General features: G+C 44.4%; 1 protein-coding gene across 1 annotated transcript in view; it reads right to left on the reverse strand.

Annotated features, from left to right (window-relative positions):
- Positions 1-3,133: 3,133 nt before the first annotated feature.
- Positions 3,134-21,709, reverse strand: part of grin2ba (glutamate receptor, ionotropic, N-methyl D-aspartate 2B, genome duplicate a) — a 140,041-nt gene continuing 121,465 nt past the window's right edge. Inside the window, 15 exon segments of the mRNA XM_070438518.1 lie at positions 3,134-9,834; positions 16,355-16,593; positions 18,537-18,724; positions 18,867-18,927; positions 18,930-19,003; positions 19,005-19,024; positions 19,264-19,295; positions 19,298-19,351; positions 19,354-19,377; positions 19,380-19,493; positions 20,540-20,564; positions 20,567-20,650; positions 20,652-20,671; positions 20,965-21,046; positions 21,048-21,119. Coding sequence (XP_070294619.1) covers positions 7,507-9,834; positions 16,355-16,593; positions 18,537-18,724; positions 18,867-18,927; positions 18,930-19,003; positions 19,005-19,024; positions 19,264-19,295; positions 19,298-19,351; positions 19,354-19,377; positions 19,380-19,493; positions 20,540-20,564; positions 20,567-20,650; positions 20,652-20,671; positions 20,965-21,046; positions 21,048-21,119 — 3,417 coding nt within the window. The 3' untranslated portion in view covers positions 3,134-7,506.

Here is a 21,709-nt window from a genome sequence, read left to right on the forward strand (position 1 = left end):
TACCTCTGTGTTCCCTCTCCTATATTAACCTCTCTAATCTCTCCCCCTCACTCTCCTCCCCTCTACCTTTCTCCCTTCACCTCTGCCCCCCAGACGTCTGAGGGCCACAAAAAAGTCTGGCTTTTCTCTTGCCCCTTTTTTTCTCATGCCTCGCCCCCGCTATCAATCATTTAATAAGTCTTGCTTTCCAACTTGACTGAAAGATTTATAAGAGGGGGAGAGAGAGACATGCTAGAGGAAGCTGATACATGGGGAGATGAGTGTCATGGTGGTTGTAGGTCTGAACAAGAATGGAGGGATGTGTAAACTGACAGACAGAGGGACAGAGATACTGAGAATCATGAGTAAGGTGTACATTCACAGGCATGTGCTTTTGCTCCAAAATAATTATTTGGCTATCCTCATAGGATAACCTTTTTTGGTTCCAGGTAGAACTCTTTGGGGTTCTATGTAGAACCCTCTATGAAAGGGTTCTACGTGGAACTCAAAAAGGTTCTACCTGTAACCAAAAGGGTTCTACCCGGAACCAAAAAGGGTTCTTCAAAGGGTTCTCATATGGGGACAGTTGAATAACCCTTCTAGGTTCTAGATAGTGTCACGTTCCTGACCTGTTTTCTGTTGTTTTGTATGTGTGTGATGGTCAGGGCGTGAGTTTTGGGTGGGCATTCTATGTTGTGTGTTTCTATGTTGGTTTAGGGTTGCCTGGTATGGCTCTTAATTAGAGGCAGGTGTTTTGCGTTCCTCTAATTAAGAGTCATATTTAGGTAGGTTGTTTCACTGTGTTCGTTGTGGGTGGTTGTTACCTGTCTCTGTGTTTGTGTTCTGCACCAGATAGGTCTGTATCGGTTTTGCACGTTTGTTATTTTGTAAGTTGTTTGTAGTGTTCACTTGTTCTTATAATTAAACATGTTGAGCACTGGCTACGCTGCATTTTGGTCCTCTCCTTCACCCCAGGAAGAAAACCTTTACAGATAGCACCTTTTTTTCTAAGAGTGTATGTCTCCCATGTACATTCACACAACTATTTCCTAACCATAGTATAATAGAATAATGTCCCTGACAGACTGTTTAGGTTGACTCCATTGGTCCTACTGGGCCCGGGCAAAATTACATCTTGAGGTTAGTACATGGGAGACAATCTCTATATGAATAGAGCACAGTAACCTAGCTACAGATTCTCCTGGCTCACACCATGGAGGGCTGCGTGTCTCTCACAGAAAGTAAGGGCACCATGTGGTATTTAAATGTATTAAAATGGAGGAGCGCAGGGTTCCAGAGCCGGTCACAGACTACTAGATCTGGTTGAGCACAGGAGCAACCAGAGCCCTGGGCCTGGACTGTGGTGCTGTGGTCTGTAAGGTGCTGTGGAGCGCCAGCAGTGTGGGTCGCAGTGGAAACCCAGCCGCCCTGCAACTCAAGGTACCATGTGGCCCTGCTTCCTGGGCTGCCACCTCTCACCCACGGTCCAAGCTCCTTCCACCTCTGCCGAGCTGAGCTCCCAGACAGAGAGGGAGAGGAGAGGGAGGAGGAGGGGGAGACAGAGTGAGAGATTGGGTGTAAGGGAGACTGCAGCCCTGTCCAGTAGACTGAGCAGACAGACTCAGTATGTCTTGCCAGTAAAAGCGATTGAACGTGAGAGACATACACAAGCAGGGAGCAAGGCYGAACTTTACTGGAACATAAATATATCAATATATCAGGGAAATGGAAAATGAAAGATTGTGAGGGGGTGCAGGGGAGATGACAAATCTTCAAAAATGGACAAGAGGGAAAAGAAAGGAAGAGAGGGAGGGAGGGGTACAGAGCACACAAGGGCAGAGAAAGGAAGACTCATCCCCAAATTCGTGAGATTGGCATTTTTTTTATTAATACTCAACACGTAATTTTTGTTCATCATGTACAAAGAGAAATAAGTCATATTTTAGCACTTATCATTGAAGATATCAGTATTATCCTTATTAGAGGTACCATGATGATTTTTTTGTGCAAATATCCAATGACTTTATTCATTTGTTATTGTGGTTAATTGAATCATTTCCATACAAAAAAAATGAAGTAATGAGTTTAAATGTTTTCTCCAATATTCATATTTACACAATCTGTACAATTCTTTATTTGTATATAATTTTCTGTTTGTATAATGGTGTAAAAATGGTGTAACATTTCAAAGAAAGGGCCACAAAAGGAGAAAATAATGGCCTACAATAATATGTATACAGTTGATACTGTTCATGTTACATTTCACCTACTCATGGTAAATTCAATCAGGATATTCAGCTTCGGTAAAGAAAGATCACAAACCTTGCCCTAAAACGCAGGCTGTCTGTACACACTCTCAGCAATGAATATTTTTTATAAAATACATTTTGCAACAACCCCTTAACCAATGTTACCCACATTACTATAACATTTGTCATGTTATGWATCTTAATCATGAAGACAAAAGAAAATCAAACCGTTGTACATGTTATATGCTCAAATAAACACACGACCACAACTGATCAACCATTCAAGCATACACACAAAAACACACACACAAAAACACACACAGTGCACCACTTTCATTCAATCTACAAGAAATGAGAGCGCAACAAAAAAAATGCATAAAGTTGCAATGTTAATCCTTGCAAAACCCATCAATATTCATAAGATTAACTTTTTCTTTAATTTGTCCAAAGCACTCAAGTGAGAATAGGCCTGTAACCAATCACTGTGTTCTCAATGTAATCATTGTAACACTATTACCATCAACGTTTATATTGTTATACAAATTAAATAGTTCAAAAACTGTAAGTCCTTTTCATCAATAGGCAAAATATTATAATAAAAACACAATGAAACCAGTGTTGTTTATTCAACTTTGAAATACAGGAATAAACCATGGTTGTACATGTAGTGATGTTTGTTATCATATTAGATAAATGTGTTCCAGCTGGAGTATCCACCCAATAGCATCAGCCTGTTCTACAGTCCACTACCATGGCAGAGCATTTCCTTGCTTTGGCTGATGTGACATTGCATTTTGCTTCATTTAAACAAATGTGTATGTGTACTGACATGCTTGTGCACCGAGTGTGACTGGGACCACAAGGCCTTGGGGAAATAAACACTGCTTGCTGTTTCTCACTTGCTGCACTTGCTGGCCGTAGAGTAGTTGTGGTAAAGGGTATGACAGCCTGTATAAAGCAGTATAAATTTATTCCACCCTGTCCAATCAGTGAAAAAAACGGTTAAGACCAGGGTGCCATTTTCAAGAAGAGTTCCTGACCATCCTTATCACAATGTAGGCCTGTACATTTAAAGGGATTCTTCCATTCAAGACTAATCAACACACCAGTAGATTCCAACACAAACACTCCAAGGGATCATGCAGTTTATTGCGATGAGTAAAATCAACATGAGGAGTTGCATAAAAAATATGCAGACCCAYACAGAGTGCAGTGAAAACACATCTTTCAATTTCAATTTTCAATAAAAACCCTCTAGACATGAATGCATTTGAATGAGAAATGCCAAGCTAAAATGATTTCTCCCAAAAAGTTGGAAAATAAACTCGTTGAAAGTTACTGAAAGCAATAATGCTCAGACAAAAACTAGCAGATAAATAAAAAATGGCTTAGACAACATATACATCTCGTCACACATGCATACCAAACAGTTTGACACACAGTGGAGATTTGATCAAGGATAAATACATCACAAAGGATATCATTTCTTCTCTGACAAGAACCCAAATGAACATAATGATGTCAACTCCTTGCCTTGAATGACTTGATTCACCCTTCATTTCTAACCATCTGCACATTATGTTTAGGTGACATGGATGAGAAACATTTCAGCATTCTATAAAGGGTTGCAAAACTGCATTTCCATTTCAGATGGATCCTTCAATGTGATGAAGCGAACCACTTCCCTTTGACCCCATCTGCACCACCATCCTCTGTTATTATGAGAGCAACACTGGGACATGTCCAATATGTTGTGCCCAGTGCTGCTGACACGTATCACTGAAGATATCAGTATTATCCTTATTAAAGATACACAGAATGAGGAGGAAGAGACAGTCCTGCGTAGTGTAGCTCTATCAACACCAGTGCAGTCGGCATCAGATCCCAGTTGAATAAAGGGCAACATAACACAAATGATCTTGCAGTCAATTACTTAATTAATGAGGATTGCTTAAATGAAGGATCACAATATACAGTCTCTATATGTAAAAGCCATCTACTGGTATGTATACATGTAATACTGTATTACATAAATGTATAGATAATTGTGTGTATCCCGTAAAGCATGAAGAGTAGCCTATCTTAAAAGAGAATCTAACACAATTCAAGGGAAACTTAGCAAAGACTCGTATACTAAACTTTCCCCCTTATCACCAAACGTCTACACTAAATGATCCTCAATTTCCAACACTTTACTGAAAATAAGAAAAAGCATATTCTTAAAATAATAATAATATTTATTGGTGAACTTTTATAATTAAGTAAATATGAGATTAAAAGCAAATAAAAGGTTCAATCATATCACTTATCATTATTAATCATATTTGTCTTAACTATATTTTGCATATTTTTGTTTTTGTATTTTTATGTTTTTATGACCATTTTGTTTATTTCTTAAATTGTTGTAAAACATATTGAACTTTACATCCTGACTTGTCTGCCTACTGTACAAAGGGAAAATAGTTTTAAAATATATTTACAGGGAAAAAGAGAACATACTAATGCTGACATTGATTGATAATAACTCTATTTTCTTTCTCACTCTCTCTTAGTTCTTCCTCTTCTTTTCCGTTGCTTCTTCAAACTTTCTGATACTGGACGACCATCCAAAACATGTGCATATACAAAGTCCAAAGATACCCATCCATTTGTGAAGTAATTCATGGGGGGTGTTGACTCAGTTTGATTTAAGGCTAACTTGATGGGTTTCATCTTAATAGTATGGAGAGAGAAGTCGGTACTGAATAAATGAATAGATTATCAGCAGGTCTAGGAAAACAGCTGTTGTCACTCAATCATTTCCCCTCCATCTTCCACCTCCATATTACAGAGGTGCAGTCTGATCGTATTGGAAGTAGGAATGACTCAGCGCAATCTACTCCCTCAGCACCTTCAATCTCCATTCAGCACTGAAACACAATTTCCTGCAGCCCTTGAACTCATGACACCTCATACTAATTGAAGACAAACCTTTCAATAACTGAAAGGCTCGTACGCTGTACAATATCTTGTGTCATCAGTCAGTTTCATATGATAAGGCATGTATTTCTGAAAGTCTGAACCCAGGGGGGGTGGAGGTTAGGGGGGTTGGAGGTTCAGTGCAATATAGAGGTCTCAGGTTAAAAGTAGTGTCAACATCTGTCAAAGCATACAGCGTGAGCGTTCTCAAGATATCCTCCGTCTAACTGCCTCAGTCTGAGGAGGAATGTCCCTTTTAGAGACATCCTCACGACTTACATTCAGCCTTTAATCAATACCATTACCACCATTACCATTACCACCATTACCATTACCATTACCACCATTACCATTGGGCAACAACATCTTTTAAGAGGATTTGAGTTAAATTTAGAATTACAGAGCATACGCCTATAATACACATTAAACACTCTGACTGACGTGAAGTAAAACTGCATTCACAATGCTTCTTCAATGTGTCTCATAAGCCTGTATGGACCTTCCTAACGTCAGAGAGTGAACGCAACGGGTTTTACGAGATAAGTGGTGTGTTAAAAAGTGAGCCTASGAGGCTGCTGGCTGTTTTCTAAGAACCTGAATCCAAAAGGGTTGATCAAATGCTTGTTAGATGAGGCACAGCAGTCTGACAGTATATGTGGTGTTCTTTAGTATGGATGTGTGACAGGTTTATGAAGCACTTCCGATGGTATTGTAATGTCTGTGTAATAATGTCCACATCAAGTTAAGTGTTAGTTATCAAACATGTTATTGTCTTGAAACACACCACAGTCTCTCAGTCTCACATCTGTAAATAATGACTTGCTTTCAGAGTAGCAAGTTTTTCCTTCAAGACAAGTGGATATTGCACACATCTTAACACCTTGTTCATTACGTATCCTGCCGTTACATCACGCCCTGCTGAGCTCTCTGGGGTACACATTATCTGGAGTCCTTTAAGGCTCGTCCTTCCGTCAGTATCTTCAGCCATCTGCTTTATGACAAGACACGTCTTTCACAGTTGTTGACCAACAAAAGTTCAGAAACAGGGTGTGAAATCTCTTGAAACTTCAAACAAAGAAGAACCGTTCAGTACTGTGCAAATGATGTCTTCCAGATCTTTCCATAACAATTTTAAAAAGTAGCAAATGAATGAATGAGCATGGACTGTATATCATTAAAACAAAAACAAGAGACCTAATGACTTTTCACTCAGTCCTRCAGGCTTGTTAGTTGAATTAGATAACAAGCTTCCTGCCACCATCGGGCAGACAAAGAAATAACAACAAATATTAAACAGTATTGAAATATTAAAGGAACATAAAACAAACTTAATGTCATAAGCACTTCATAATATCACTTTTGTTAATCACAATGTTAATAACATTATTGTTGTTTTACCCTGTTATTTCAGTAAGAATATCTTTTTTTCATTTATAATTGAATTATCATAGTAAACAAGAGTCAAAGACAGTTGTTTGGGTGTAAGGGAGCAGACCAACTCACCTAGAAAAAAAGGTGCTATCTAGAACCTTAAAGGGTTCTTCGGCTGTCCCCATAAAATAACTCTTTGAAGAATCGTTTTTGGTTACAGGTACAACCCTTAAGGTTCCAGGTAGAACCCTTTTGGGTTCCATGTAGAACCTGTTCTACAGAGGGTTCTAAATGTAACCATAAATGATTCTACCTGGAAACAAAAAGGGTTCTCCTATGGGGACAGCCACATAACCCTTTTGGAACCCTTTTCTCTAAGAGTGTAGAGGCAAAAAGAGGGAGAGTTAGTGCAGGGGGTAAACACGGCCATCGTCTTCCAACAAACTCATTTTCGGTCTTAGAGCTATCATAAACATGAGTCATGACAACATCTCCTTTCTCTAATAAAACTTGACCAGATGGACACTTCACTACTAACTCACATTCCCTTTTCATAATCACTCTGTAGGTGTGACTCTAAGCCATTTGGCTCAAACTTGCAATATCACATTGAGGTGTCACTTTTGTGTTCTTTTTGAGTGTGTTGATGGCAACGGCCAAATAAATAATAGAGTTAACATAACCCTACCCACGTGTCACCTCTTGAATTCATTGTTTTYTAACAAAATAACAGGGCATGAATGTCCCCATCTTTCCTTCTAACTCACCCTGCTCTRTTCTGTCGAARCTTRRCACCATTCTGTCGTTCATCTTCTRTTCCCTGACTGTTCTCCTTCCTTGTTAAAAGTGTTGCGGTTGCAATGTGGACAGTGGTGCCTCYTCATRCCTGACTTCCCYGSACTAATGCCATSCCTCRCTCCCTCCATGCCTCCCCACCCAGTCTCCTCTCTCACACGTCTGACTCTATGCTGGAGAGTTTCTCGTACACGTGRCCGTTGCTGCCATTGAACGGGCGCTGTATTGGCCCCAKACCCAGCGTGGAGCCGTGGAGYTTCCCTCCCAGACACAGCTCCATAGGGAACCTGGGGGCCACGGTGGACATGACCCCAGCAGTGGCAGTCGCTGGCAAGAAAGARGTCACACCCACSGAGCCCCGGAAGTCACTTCGGCTGTTTTTGGGGGGCATCTGCTGCTGCTGCTGTTGCTTTTTCATGTAGTATTGTTTGGCGCCATGCAAGAGACACTGGTCYTCACCAAAGGTTGGAATAAAGGGGTTTTGGTTGACCCTGTCCGGGTAGAGAGATTTGGATAAGGAGTAGGTTCCTCCTCCACCTCCCTCCATCATGGCTCTTTCTCTGTCCCTCATGTCCCTCTCCCCCACTGAGCGGCGGTGAAGGCCATCGCCACCTCGGAACAAGCCGAATGGCGACCCTGCTTCTTTGGCCATCTCACCACCGTAGAACAGYGGGTCTCTGTCTCGCTCCTTCTCCCTCTCTGAGCCTCCATGTCTCTCAAATATGTGGGCGAAGGGGCTAACACCCTCCATGTAGCGCTCCTTCTCTTTTAAGCTGACACTTCTGGGGGGAGGCAACATCCCGCCCATTCCTACACCCCCCATGCRCCCACCGCCCCCTCCTAGATCCCCCATGACCCCCCTGACTCCGACTGCCTCCTCTTTCTGAAGGTCTACGAAGGTGTCGCACGAGTGTTGCCGTCGGAGMGGCTTTCCAAAGCCGGCAGACTTCCTACGCTGGGCTTGAGATTGAGGCTGGGCGCCTCCACTTAACCCCACAGCCCCCATGCCTCCGCCTTTCCCACCCCCCATCTGTTCCAAGAGGTGGTTGTTGTCCTCACTGATGTCGTACAGGTTGCCTGTCTTTTTGCAGCCCTCGCAGCGCATGCAGGTGGCAGAGCTGGGACGGCTGTTCCCTCCACCCCCCGAGGATCCACAACTAACCCCTCCACCGTACCCGCCTCCRCTCTCCCCCYCCCCYCTGCCATGCATCYACATCTGCTTGCCCCCTCCTCCGCTGGCACGGCAGTTACGACACTCCCAGTCTCCTCCTGCCAACCCCGCCCCTGATGTGCCTCCCCCACTCTTAGACTCTGATTTCTTGGGTTTATTTTGTTTCAGGAAGTCGTCCACTGACACCAAACTGGTACAGTTCCCCCCGCCCCCTCCACCCCCRCCTCCAGGACCGTCTGTCAGATCCACATGTTCCCATTGGGGGACACCATCTTTGGGGCGGAACTGYTCRAAATAGAAATCCCTCACACTCTCTTTGTCACGGAACAGGTAGGATGTGCTCCCTGCATTGCCSCCTCCTCCTCTCTTGCGTTCGGAGGCCAGTAGGGGKGGGGAGGAGGAGCGGTGGCCGTGGTAYTGGTGGTAGCCTGTGTGGTAGGGCTTTCTCCGGTAGCCRAGCTCAATCTCATCCAGCTCTCGTCTRGACTTGGCCGAGGCGGGCCTCTTTTTCAGGCTGTCGCGATACTGCTTACGCTTTTTAGCYTTMCCCTCCAGGTTCCCGTAGGTGACAGTGTGAGTGGAGATGTCTGAAACGTCTGAACGYATGTTTCCGTCATCCTCTCTGCCCCCTCCCCCACAGTACCTGTCGTGCCCAGGGATYTAACCTGAGCTGGAGGCCCCTCCCTTGAAGGAGAACTTTCCGTACAGGTCTGAAAGTCCCGATTTGAAGCCCGGCCCYGAGGGTGGGTTCTGACRGGCAATCAGGTCAAACTTACTCATGTTCCTGTGGGTCAGGGCAGAGCGTGGCTGGGTGGTAAAGATGGGTGCCACTCCTCCACCTAAACTGTCACAGTCAAACATGCCCCCTTCCAGAGAGCTGTTGCTGCCCAGGCTGTGGGGTCTGTTAAGTGGTGGGCCGCTGAGCCCCAGGGCAGAGCCTCCYTGGTGGTGCAGGTAGTGGTCCTGGTACAGGTTGCTGTCCTTCAGGTGGAGGTTCCCGAARGTCCTCTCCACCTCGTTGATGTAGTCGCTGAACATGTTATCCTCCGGCAWGTACGGAGGCTTGCAGTCCGAGTGYCCTGCCAGGCTGCGGCGGTGCTCYGAGATGTCGTAGACGGATGACTCACGYCGYATYAAGTCCAGGGCYCTGTGAGGRGAGCCGTTAACCCCGGACAGGGAGGCCATGTTCTTAGCYGTTCGGAGCAGACGCAGGATGTTGGATTGGGTGTTGTTCATGGTGACRGATGGAGAGTCGAGAGCTGAGCTGCTCTTCTCCTCGATCTGAACCCCGTGGATGCAGCTGTAGATGCCCTGTGAGTGAAGAGGGTCATTAAGCAGCATTAGAGGGGGTAAGGGAGAGTCACAAGCAGAATAAAGGAGAACTAAAAATAGGGCTTCTAAGAGTAGACTGAGGAGAATGAGAGAGACTGATAAATAACACAGGCATGTACATAGCCTATGCAACTGTTGAACATTAGACCATGGAACATGCACTACACATAATATCTACGCTACTGGTCAAAAGTTTTAGAAAACCTACTCATTCAAGGGTTTTTCTTAATATTTACTATTTTACACATTGTAGAATAATAGCGAAGACATCAAAACTATGAAATAGCACATATGGAATCATGTAGTAACCAAAAAAGTGTTAAACAAATCAAAATATATTTTATATTTGAGGTTCTTCAGATAGCCACCCTTTGCCTTGATGACAGCTTGGCACACTCTTGCCATTCTCTCAACCAGCTTCACCTGGAATGCTTTTCCAACAGTCTTGAAGGAGTTCCCACATATGCTGAGCACTTGTTGGCTGCTTTTTCTTCACTCTGTGGTCCAACTCATCCCAAACCATCTCAATTTGCTTGAGGTTGGGTGATTGTGGAGGCCAGGTCATCTGATACAGCACTCCATCACTCTCCTTCTTGGTAAAATAGCCCTTACACATCCTGGAGGTGTGTTGGATCATTGTCCTGTTTAAAAAACAAATGATAGTCCCACTAAGCCCAAACCAGATGGGGTGGCATATCGCTGCAGAATGCTGTGATAGCCATGATGGTTAAATGTGCCTTGAATTCTAAATAAATCACAGAAAGTGTCATCAGTAAAGCACCCCCACACCATAACACCTCCTCCTCCATGCTTCACTGTGGGAACCACACATGCGAAGATCATCCGTTCACCCACACTGCGTCTCACAAAGACACGGAGGTTGGAACCAAAAATCTAAAATTTGCACTCCAGACCAAAGGACAGATTTCCACCGGTCTAATGTCCATTGCTCGTGTTTCTTGGCGCAAGCAAGTCTCTTCTTCTTATTGGTGTCCTTTAGTAGTGGTTTCTTTACAGCAATTAAACCATGAAGGCCTGATTCACACAGTCTCCTCTGAACAGTTGATGTTGAGATGTGTCTGTTACTTGAACTCTGTGAAGCATTTATTTGGGCTGGAATCTCTGAGGCTAGTAACTCTAATGAACATATCCTCTGCAGCAGTGGTAACTCTGGGTATTCCATTCCTGTGGCTGTCCTCATGAGAGCCAGTTTCATAATAGTGCTTGATGGTTTTTGCGACCACACTTGAAGAAACTTTCAAAGTTCTTGAAATGTCCCGTATTGACTGACCTTCTTGTCTTAAAGTAATGATGTACTGTCATTTCTCTTTGCTTATTTGAGCTGTTCTTGCCATAACATGGACTTGGTCTTTTACCAAATAGTGCTATCTTCTGTATACCACCCCTACCTTGTCACAACACAACTGATTGGCTCAAACACATTAAGAAGGAAAGAAATTCCACAAATTAACTTTTAAGAAAGCACACCTGATAATTGAAATGCCTTCCAGGTGACTACCTCATGAAGCTGGGTGAGAGAATGCCAAGCGTGTGCAAAGCTGTCATCAAGGCAAAGGGTGGCTATTTGAAGAATCTCAAATATAAAATATATTTTGATTTGTTTAACACTTTTTTGGTTACTACATGATTCCATGTGTGTTATTTCATAGTTGTGAGGTCTTCACTATTATTCTACAATGTAGAAAATAGTAAAAATAAAGAAAAATCCTTGAATGAGTAGGTTTTCTAAAACTTTGGACCGGTAGTGTAAACAGAGATAAGTAAAGTGTCCACTTCTAGTCTGGATTTGACTCCTTGTTTATTGTTTCTCCAAGAATCTGTATTTTAATGATAAAATACAGATTCACATGGACTGAATGTAATAAATCTAACGTATTTCTACTGTATGTGGGTATATGAGACAGGAGAGCAGGAGAAAGTAGGAGAGAGGAGAGGATGGGGAGATGATTGATAATGACAGAGATGCAGTAAAGCCCTGTGGGTCTCAGCGGTCAATACATTCAATCAATGTGATTAGAATTCAGCTGAACAATACCCCGTGGCAGTTAATAAATACCCCCGGCATCGACTGTAGACCGCCATGCAATAAGATAAAACTCCAGAGAGAGGATGAGGCCATGAAACACTGACATAATGATGACAGAAAGACAAACCGTGCAATTTGCATCCTGTGATGTACAATACGATATTCAAATACAAATGGATGGAGAGTAGGGTAAACAAGGTGTGACAGATGGATGAGTGGGATCAAATCAATCTGACCCAATGATTTTTAAAACATTTTGTCTGGGAAATGACAGCAGAGGTAATAGGACCCTTTGGCCGCCATTAAAGGTCAAAGGTGTATTGGTCAATGGAAATGATTCCTTAACAGGGTCATTTTCATGTCTTCTGTCCTCTCTCTCAGCCTTGATGCCATAACAACTATGATGCCAACCTTGTTCCCTGTCAACTCTTTCATCACGTTTAACATCTCCCCCTTTCAACTGTTAGTCATTGGTTGTCTCTGTGGTACTGTATCTCTTACTCCTCCTTCTGCCTCTTTGCTTCATCAATGTGCCCTCCATTGCTCCGTTTTAATGTGGCCATGAGCCTGCCATACCACTATTCTCCCCAGTGGTGTGTAATAAAAACATTGACCAAGAAGAAATATAAAATAATGTATTTTTTGTCTCTCTGTGTTTTCATACTTTTCCATCAATTGGCAAGAGGCTGAATGTATCTCATCAGAGAAAGCATCCAGGCGAGCGAAACAGCGCCCCTCTGTATGTGTATGTGTAGGTCATCTACAGTATCTGATGCTGTCTGGTCATAAAGAGTATGACATTGTTGCCGCCCTTAGCATTGAATGCAATGGAAGCCAGCGAGCATTTTCCTCCCTTGATAAAAAAAACAAACATATAAAATAATAGCCAATCAGGGTTGAGTGAGGTCAACTGTGAATGGTCCTGGGGCACCAAAACAAAGTGTCAAGGGAAGCCAGTTTGGATTTGGCTTCACTCCTGTCACATCTTATCAAGAGAAATACGTCATTGACAGAAACAACTTGAATTGTTGCATCTCGTTGTGTTGTTGTCCTCCGGTGGCTAGCTAGCAAGCTAAAATTGTCCCTTTTCTAAACTAGCCATGGATGGAGATAGGGATTTGGACTTGTGGTTTTACTTAATCTCCGTACTAGCCAATGAATATACAGTGATTCTGATCCAACCATAAATTCATACATTGTTGTGCCCCTGAACTGAGGATGGAAGTTCAATATGTAGCTAGACGTAGTAGGCTAATGTTAACTAGCTAACGTTGCCCATGAAAGGAAGTTGGGCTAGCGAGCAAGCATTTTAGCCAGGTAGCCTAAGACAACAAAAACTACAAGTGTGTACTGTAAGTCATAGACTGTTTCGTCAATATGAAAGAGAGGAGGGTGGCATTGGCGTTTCTCTACACACACAAATCTGAATTGTGGACAGCCACATCATATTTAGCTTCTGTTGGTTGGACTAAATATTTTTGGTATCTTTTAGTTGTCACTGTATTAGACTAAGCACAGGTGATTTGATGGTGTTGAAATGTTGAAGTTGAAATGGTGCTGGAATAGTGGAGGCAGCTCCTGTTCTCTTTGTGACTTGCAGTAACTCTCTGTGGTTCTAAATCAACAGTTGTTTAGCAGTCCGAAAATGTCGAAAACATTAACTTGTTTGACCATGCTGCAGGTCATGTAGCTTTTTGTTACATTCAATATGTTTTGTGGACTTCACCGGACAGATGTTGCTCTCTGGTTTTGTGATGAAACAAAGGTGCGGTTGAAATTATTCTGTCACCGTGTCTTATTATTGTCTCGGTTTAGGCCTATATCACAGTGGCAAGGCATATGAACTAACAAGTTATAGAGCAAATGCAATTATCACAACACATAGGTTGTAATATGGCTTTTTTTTCTGGCTTGGCTTCCCCAGTGATTTTACCCACAAACCGCTACTGACTCTCCCATATTCTCTGTGACATGCTGTCCTTGTGTTTACTCAAACCTCAACCCTTGGCAATGTTAGATGACATCATGTGTGCTCTGTTTGAGCTGTTAGCAGAGATGAATCAACAAAACAACAGAATGCCTTAGCATCATCAATGGTGCTTCATACTCAACTGAGATACTCCACATGCCCACATAAAGTAAACATTCACAGACTGTCTCTGGGGTTATTTGGGCAGTGACGTGTGAATGGTAATAGCTCTGGCCTGAATGTTAGAAATGTAAAGTCATGGAGGCACCTACAATCTATAACTGATTACAGAGTGTACATGTGGTTTCAAATTCAACGATTCGCTAGCTGCCCTGTCCTTGAGTAGCCTATATGTGACTTCATGCAAATAATACTACCATGTGATCATTTGAAGATGCAGCAATTAGGTTTAATATATTTACAGTACTTATCTAAACTCTTAGCTAAAGTCATTAGATGGTTTCTTAAATCAATGTAATGAATTAGTTTGTGAATTAGTTACAGTGTTGCAGGTGTAAGAGGAATACCTTTGCTAACGAAGCCCTGCTTACTGTTTTTCACCAGCGCAGAGGGGGGAAACTGTAACCAACAAGGGCTTGGACACTAGACTCCGATCAGGCATGATAGATTTCTCATTCGTACAGTGCTGAGCTTAAATGTTAATTGCGGTAATAATAATAACGTTTATTGGATTATGCTGTGAAATTAAGAAACAGGATCAATCCAGTGGCACAGGGAAAATTTCAAACTAAATGACAATGAACCAATGTGAAGCCTTACCCCAGGAGTGTTAAAAGATAATAAACCATAATTTCCCTCATTGTTCTCACATCGGTAACAATGATTCGTTTTTTTATTGCGCCCCAAATTATGGCGTGCCGTGTAAGGGCACGGGGACGAAGACCAAACAAACACGTACACAAAACACAGGGTTGAAACCCAAACAAAAGAGCGAGGAGTACCTGTAATAAATACACACGCGCACAATGATTATCACATGGGACGAGACTTGTAATCATCTGCGCAATGCACAAGGGCACGAAAGCCCAAAACACACAGCACAGGAACTCACACACACCAACGGACATTGGAACAATAATGGACAGCCCAATGGAAACCAAAGGGTACATACATACAAATACTAATCAGTGGGAATAGAGGACAGGTGTGAGTGATGAAAGTTCCGGAGGGTTCCTTGACAATTGTTGTTTAATTATCCCTTGAAAGCTGGTATGTGGAGATGAATTCTAATAAATAAACATATTGTAGGTTGTCTCCTCTGATTATTTTGGAGGTGCTATATAGAACCTAAAAGGGATCTTCGGCTGTCCCCATAGGAGAACCCTTTGAAGAACCCTTTTTGGTTCCAGGTAGAACCATTTTGAGTTCCATAGACCCCAAAAGAGTTCTACCTGGAGCCAAAAAGGGTTCTGACTGGAACTAAAACGGGTTCTCCTATAGGGACAGCTGGAGAGGCCTTCTGGAACATTTTTTTCTAAGATTGAACCGTATTCAAGGGTCACATCCAGATATTTACCGTCACAACAACTAGGAAATAATATCATGAATACATGTCATAATGGAACCTGACACAAATGCAAACAGTAATTTTCCTCATTCTTGTCCTCATACAAATGCTAATTGTATAATCATCAATGCTTACTGACCAATCTGTCTTTGGAATGAGAAGCCAACTGTCATGGATACACACCCAAACACACACTAAAATGTACACTATAACACTAGACACAAAATAATCAACTGTTATTCCTCTGCCCTGGTTTTCAAATGAAACAAGCAATGGATTGTGTGGCACTGTCGTAAATGAGCCACGTGGTTAACCCCAAGCGTTTCACCTTGGTGAGTTACACTGGAGCCATGTCAAAACAGTTGGACTGCAAATCAAATACATCGGGGTGACTTTGCTCCCAGGAGAACCAGTAATCTACACTCATTTCTCTGGCCGAGTGAACAATTGATTTTGGCTCAATATTTTGTAAATATTTNTCGGGGTGACTTTGCTCCCAGGAGAACCAGTAATCTACACTCATTTCTCTGGCCGAGTGAACAATTGATTTTGGCTCAATATTTTGTAAATATTTACCCCGGATGTGAAACGGGCATTAGCATCAAAACAAAAGAAGAAAGCTGTCTGTGGTCAAACTAAACTCAGAGTTTGGCATTGGTTGGCCACTGGGGACATAAACTACATACTGATTTCTGTTATCAGTGCCTATAAGCCTTCTACTTGACCAGGTTCCCTGATGGACTACCTTTCCCAAGAATAAAGCACTCTCATTTACTGGGTATTAGAGACAGTAAAGTTGATGATGTGAGGTTGATGATGAAGGTCATAACTCATAAAGATGCCAAAGGGCGCTGATGCAGATCACAGGACCACAGGAAGAAAACCTATGTGAAGAACAGCCATGTATGAGTGTGTGCAGACAGTTACTATGGGTGTCTGAGGTGGKCTGGCTCACCCTGCTGATGGAGAAGACGAAGCCTGGCTTGCCCGTGCAGTAGCCCATGAAGCAGAAGCGCAGTTGCCAGTAGAAGGCATGCTCYGCGATGAAGGTGATGAGCGACAGAGCCATGGCCGCCCCCAGCATGTAGAAGACGCCGGCCATGTTGTCCACGTCCAGCTGGCTGCTCATCACCTCGTTCTTCTCATGGTGGCAGATCCCCGTCAGCCACATGGCCTCTAGCTCCTCCATGTCACCTGGAGAGAGGGACAGGATGGAGGGAGGAGTCAAGGAAGAGTGGTGACGGGAAGAGGAGGGAGAGTGGGAACAGAGGATGGAGGGAGGAGTGGGGACAGGGTATGGAGAAGGAGGGATGAGTGGAGGGAGAGAAAGGAGGGAGTAGGAGAAGGGTGTGGAGAAGGGAGGACAGGATGTCGCAAGAGGATAAATATTGGAACGGGAGATAGATGCAAAGTGAGCAGAGAAAAGGTATAGGGATGAGGAGTAGGGAAAGACAATTGAAAATATAGGTCTGAAAATTATACTTAAAACTGTAGAGGACAAACACTAATGCATGCAGGCCTTTGGTGGCAATTTAATGAATACAGTTTTACAATACATCCCAGTTTTCATATTCATGACAGCACACTTCAGATTCAGCAAATAGACCCATGTGTGCGCATGAGTATATGGAAATATCAGTGTGCGTGCATGATGTGTGTGTCTACGTGTCCAGCCATGTCCCAGAGTCTCTGTCTGTCTCTTTGTGGGTCACCTTGTGTAACATCAGCAGCAGTTAGTTCTGGCGGACCGTCCGTGGCAGGACTGGCGTTACTTAACTAAGCATACATTCAGATGGCTGTGCACGTCAGCAGAGCTCTCGCATGGGACCACTGGCCCCTGAGCATCAACACACACGCACGCACGCATGCACGCATGCACGCACGCACGCACGCACACAGAGAGATGATCGAACTCAGGGCCCACTGCGCCTACATGGCTCCTGGACGACAAGGGCGACTGGTGTGAGAGATGGGGCTCAGTGGCGTCTGTGAGACCAGAGCTCCCTGGGGCCCTAGGCATCCTCCTATGCTCTAAGTGACTGTCTGCGAGCCTCATCATCAAACCAAGCCAGGCCCCCGTCTGCACCCGTCAAAGGCCCCTGGTCTCTCAGCACGTGAGGATCACTTTCTCCATCTAGGTCACACTGAGAGGAGTGCATGTTGGGATGTGTCAATGTGACATTGAGGGCCACTTGCTGAGTTTTGGCTGGCTGTACACAGGGGACAGCCAAGATGATGACCCATATTCACACATTCACACACAATAAATTCTACAAGAAACTGTATACTATACACTTACACAATAACGTATTGTCATCGATCCCTAAATACAGAAAAACACCTCCTTATCCAAAGCTTACAAACAGGTCTTAAAACACACCTGTACATTCAGTAAACAGACACAGGACCTACACACACAGTCTTCGTAGGGCTGACCCACATTCACACACACCCCTGTCCACAGAGAAACAGAGACCTACACACACCAGTCTTCGTAGGGCTGACCCAATTCACACACACCCCTTGTCCATAGTATATGAAAACAGAGACCTACACACACACAGTCTTCGTAGGGCTGACCCACATTCACACACACCCCTTGTCCACAGAGTGTAGAATACACCAGCAGCTTTACTGGCACCTCTAACTAGGACACTATAGTGGGGCCTGGAGGGGCCTTGGTCCAGGATCCTCAAGACAGGCTGGAACACACCCAGATAAAGTGGCTCCAGCACAGACAAGCTGCAGAGAGAAAAACTACTTCTATATGGCTTCGAATGCAGCTCTGACTGGTGCTCAATCAAGCTGGGACACAGCCTTACTATACACAATATAACATACATAGACAKTACCTGTAGGATTGTGTGTTCTATATTTTAGCCAGTTGGCAAGTATTCCAAAAGTACACAGTCATCTACAATTCCATGTGGAAACATTACYACAGCACACTCTCAAATCATTTCCCAATCTTTTTGTTTTATTGCACTTCTCTTCAGATGAAGGCAAGTAATCTGACTGGAAAAACTTGGCTGTTTTCCATCAAAGAACACCATTAAAACCCTCAGTAATGGCACGACTCCCTAGCTGAAATACATGAAGTCAAACTGTATGTAATTCTAACTGAGCGCCGATCTCACCGTCTCCAAAGAGCTGAAGGATGGCCAGGTCGACGTGTCTCTTCCAGCCAGACTCCTTCTGGATGGCGATGCCGTAGCCCGTGGAGGCAAACACCTTCCCACTGCCGATGGTCACCAGCTTACAGCCCTCGTCCCTCCCGGCCATGTAGTTCAGCACTGCTGCGTCGTAGATGAAGGCGTCCAGTTTACTAATGAGAGAATTTACAGTAATCACTTCTGGCCTAGCTTTACACTGTAACTACTCATCCCAATTAACCTGCTAAGTAGCCCTAATGTTGTGATAAGGATAATAGACTTCTGCCTGCTTTGCCAAGGGCTACAGTTGTCCACCCAGTCTTCAGACCATAGAGGGCCTCGTCCACATTCTTCTGGTGGAACTTGATCATGTACCATGCATCTCCTTGTAGTTGTTCTTGATGTTCCTTTCCGTGCTGCCGTTAGGGACCGTTCCAAACCGGAATGGAGGGCAAGTCATTGGGTCTCTGGAACTGAGGGGAGGAGATAGGGAAGAGAGAGAGACAGAGACGGAGCAGAGAGATGAGATAAGAGGTGTAGAAATAATGATGGCGTGAGGAAGTGGTGGCAGGCAGAGGACAGAGCGAGAGATAGAAATCAAGAGAATCAAGGAAAGATGGACAGTGAGATGGAATGGAGGTGAGATAAGGAGAGGAGAGGAGATGTAAGAAAAGGGAGTAAAGGACTAATGAAGTTTAATGACAGGCCTTACCTTCTTGTCGCTGAGTCCAGACACCTGGTCACATACCTCTCCTGGATCATGAAGGCTGCCAGGTTGGCAGTGTAGGAGGCCAGGAAATGACAGCGAAGAAGGCCCATACCGAACCATGATCTTACTGGTCCAACACCTTGGGGGTTCTGCCACTGGGACAGAGTTGTTGAAGACCAGACCCCACAGCAGCCAGATGGCCTTGCCGATGGTGAAGGAGGGCCCTCCAGGCTCTGATGGAGAGACAGGTAGTGATCACAATGAGCAATGGTCTCAGGGAGGCGTCTCAGGGTTGTAGTTATGTTGTGGTTAGCTGTAGGATCATGAAGCACAATGTGGCTAGGGAGCTGGAGGAGCAACGACTGATTGGACCACGGTGCTGTGTCATTCTGATAAACACCTGGTAAGTGTGTTGTAGTGCAGATGAGGCTTTAGTCCACTACTAAGCCTATGTTGTTTGAATATATGTGTGCTGTGGTTCTGTCATGCCACACCAAGATTGTATCCATCATGATAATATTTTTGTATTTACTGTTTCTGTAAGTAGCCACCATGAGTATCACTAGTTGGAATCCAACATTTGATCCAATTCGCACAAACACTGAATTCCAAGACTACTGTATGACCAGCTAACAATAGCATCTCCTACAACGCTTTTAGGAAAGAGGGTCTTATTCTCCAGAACATGAAGGATGAAGAGAGTATTAAAAGGATATGGTTCTCTACATATAGTCCCAGTCATGAATAGATGGAGAGACATTCATTATTTATATTTTAAGCTGGGAGATGTAAGAAAACGGGCCCATCCCTGTCAGGCCTGACATGTGATCCTGAGAATATGGAAATGCATGCAAAAACACAGGACACCACATTAAAATACATGAAGATCCGGGGAGGCGTGCTGACATCAATTGAGAAGAGACTTTCACTGCACTGGGCTCTGAGAGGTGAAGGAGGACAGGAGGACAGAGGACAGGAGGAAGGAGGAGGGGGAGGGGCTGTGGAGGAGGGTGGTCAGGGTTTGCTGGCTTGCCATGAGGGAGTTGGGGAAGGTCACCGTGCAAAGCAGTGTGTGTGTTGTGTGCTGTGTGTGTGTGTGTGTGTGTGTGTGTGTGTGTGTGTGTGTGTGTGTGTGTGTGTGTGTGTGTGTGTGTGTGTGTGTGTGTGTGTGTGGTGTGTGTGTGTGTGTGTGAGGAGAGAGAGAGAATGTGTGGTGTGTTGCGCGTGTGTGCGATTGTGAGAGAGATGTTCGTGCCGGTGTGGAGCCAGACCGTCTCACCTCTACCGTCGGCCAGACAGCGGTTTTGTAGCCCACAGGGCTGAGGTACTCAAAACACAAACACAGCAATCGGCCGACACCAGCAGCAGCATGCACGAACATCATCACCCAACACATCAGCACTGAAGGGCTCTGAGAGAGAGGCAGAGAGAGAAAGGCCAACGGAGGGAGGGCGAGAGAGAGAAAAATATGCAAATGAGAGAGTACACAGAGAAACAAAAAGTTGAGTGAGATAGAGGCGAGGGAGAGGAAGTCAGAGAGAGAGAGAGTGGGAGTAAAGAAAAGAAAATATCGGAGGGGAATGAGACAGACAGAAAAGAGAGAGAGTTAAGCACATATTCAGTCTCAGTACACACTGGACGGAAATTTGGGTGATACTGTAAAGTTGGCAGCGTTGGCAGAGTCTGTTTGTGGGTCACACTCACCGAGGAAGGCAGAGGGCGAGACGGTGCCGTTGCTACGGGATACCATGACGCTGATGCCTGTCTCGATGAAGGGAACCGAGAAAGTCACATGCCTCTGACCTCTCCTTGTTGATGGTGAGGGAGCCCACAGCCATGTGGGCCTTCTTCGTCTCCACCTGAGAGAGGTGGAGAGAGAGACGGTAGGGAGAGAGGGAGTGAGAGAGAACGAGAAAGGTCAATGAGAGACAGTTTCTACACATCAAGAACAGTCAAAGTGGAGACTTGTGATCCACAGTGCGGGAGGGAAGGAGAGAGAAACAGAACGAGGGAGGGAGAGAGAGAACGAGGGAGGGGAGGGAGAGAGACAGAATGAGAGAGGGAAGGCAGAACAGACAGAACGAGGGAGAGAGAGAGACAGAACGAGGGAAAGGAGGGAGAAAGACAGAACGAGGGAGAGAGAGAGACAGAACGAGGGAAGGAGGGAGAGAGACAGAACAAGGGAGGAGGGAGAAAGACAGAACGAGGGAGGGAGAGAGAGAATGAGGGAGGGGGAGCGGAGAGAGACAGAGGGAGAGAGGGAAGGCAGAACAGACAGAACGAGGAGGAGAGAGAGAGACAGAACGAGGGAAGGAGGGAGAAAGACAGAGGAGAGAGGGAAGGCAGACAGAACAGAACGAGGGAGAGAGAGAGACAGAATGAGGAAGGAGGAGAGAGACGGAATGAGGGAAGGAGGGAGAAAGAACAGGAACGAGCGAGGAGGGAGAGA

This window comes from Salvelinus sp. IW2-2015, unplaced genomic scaffold, assembly GCF_002910315.2.
Source record: "Salvelinus sp. IW2-2015 unplaced genomic scaffold, ASM291031v2 Un_scaffold992, whole genome shotgun sequence".
NCBI lineage: Eukaryota > Metazoa > Chordata > Actinopteri > Salmoniformes > Salmonidae > Salvelinus > Salvelinus sp. IW2-2015.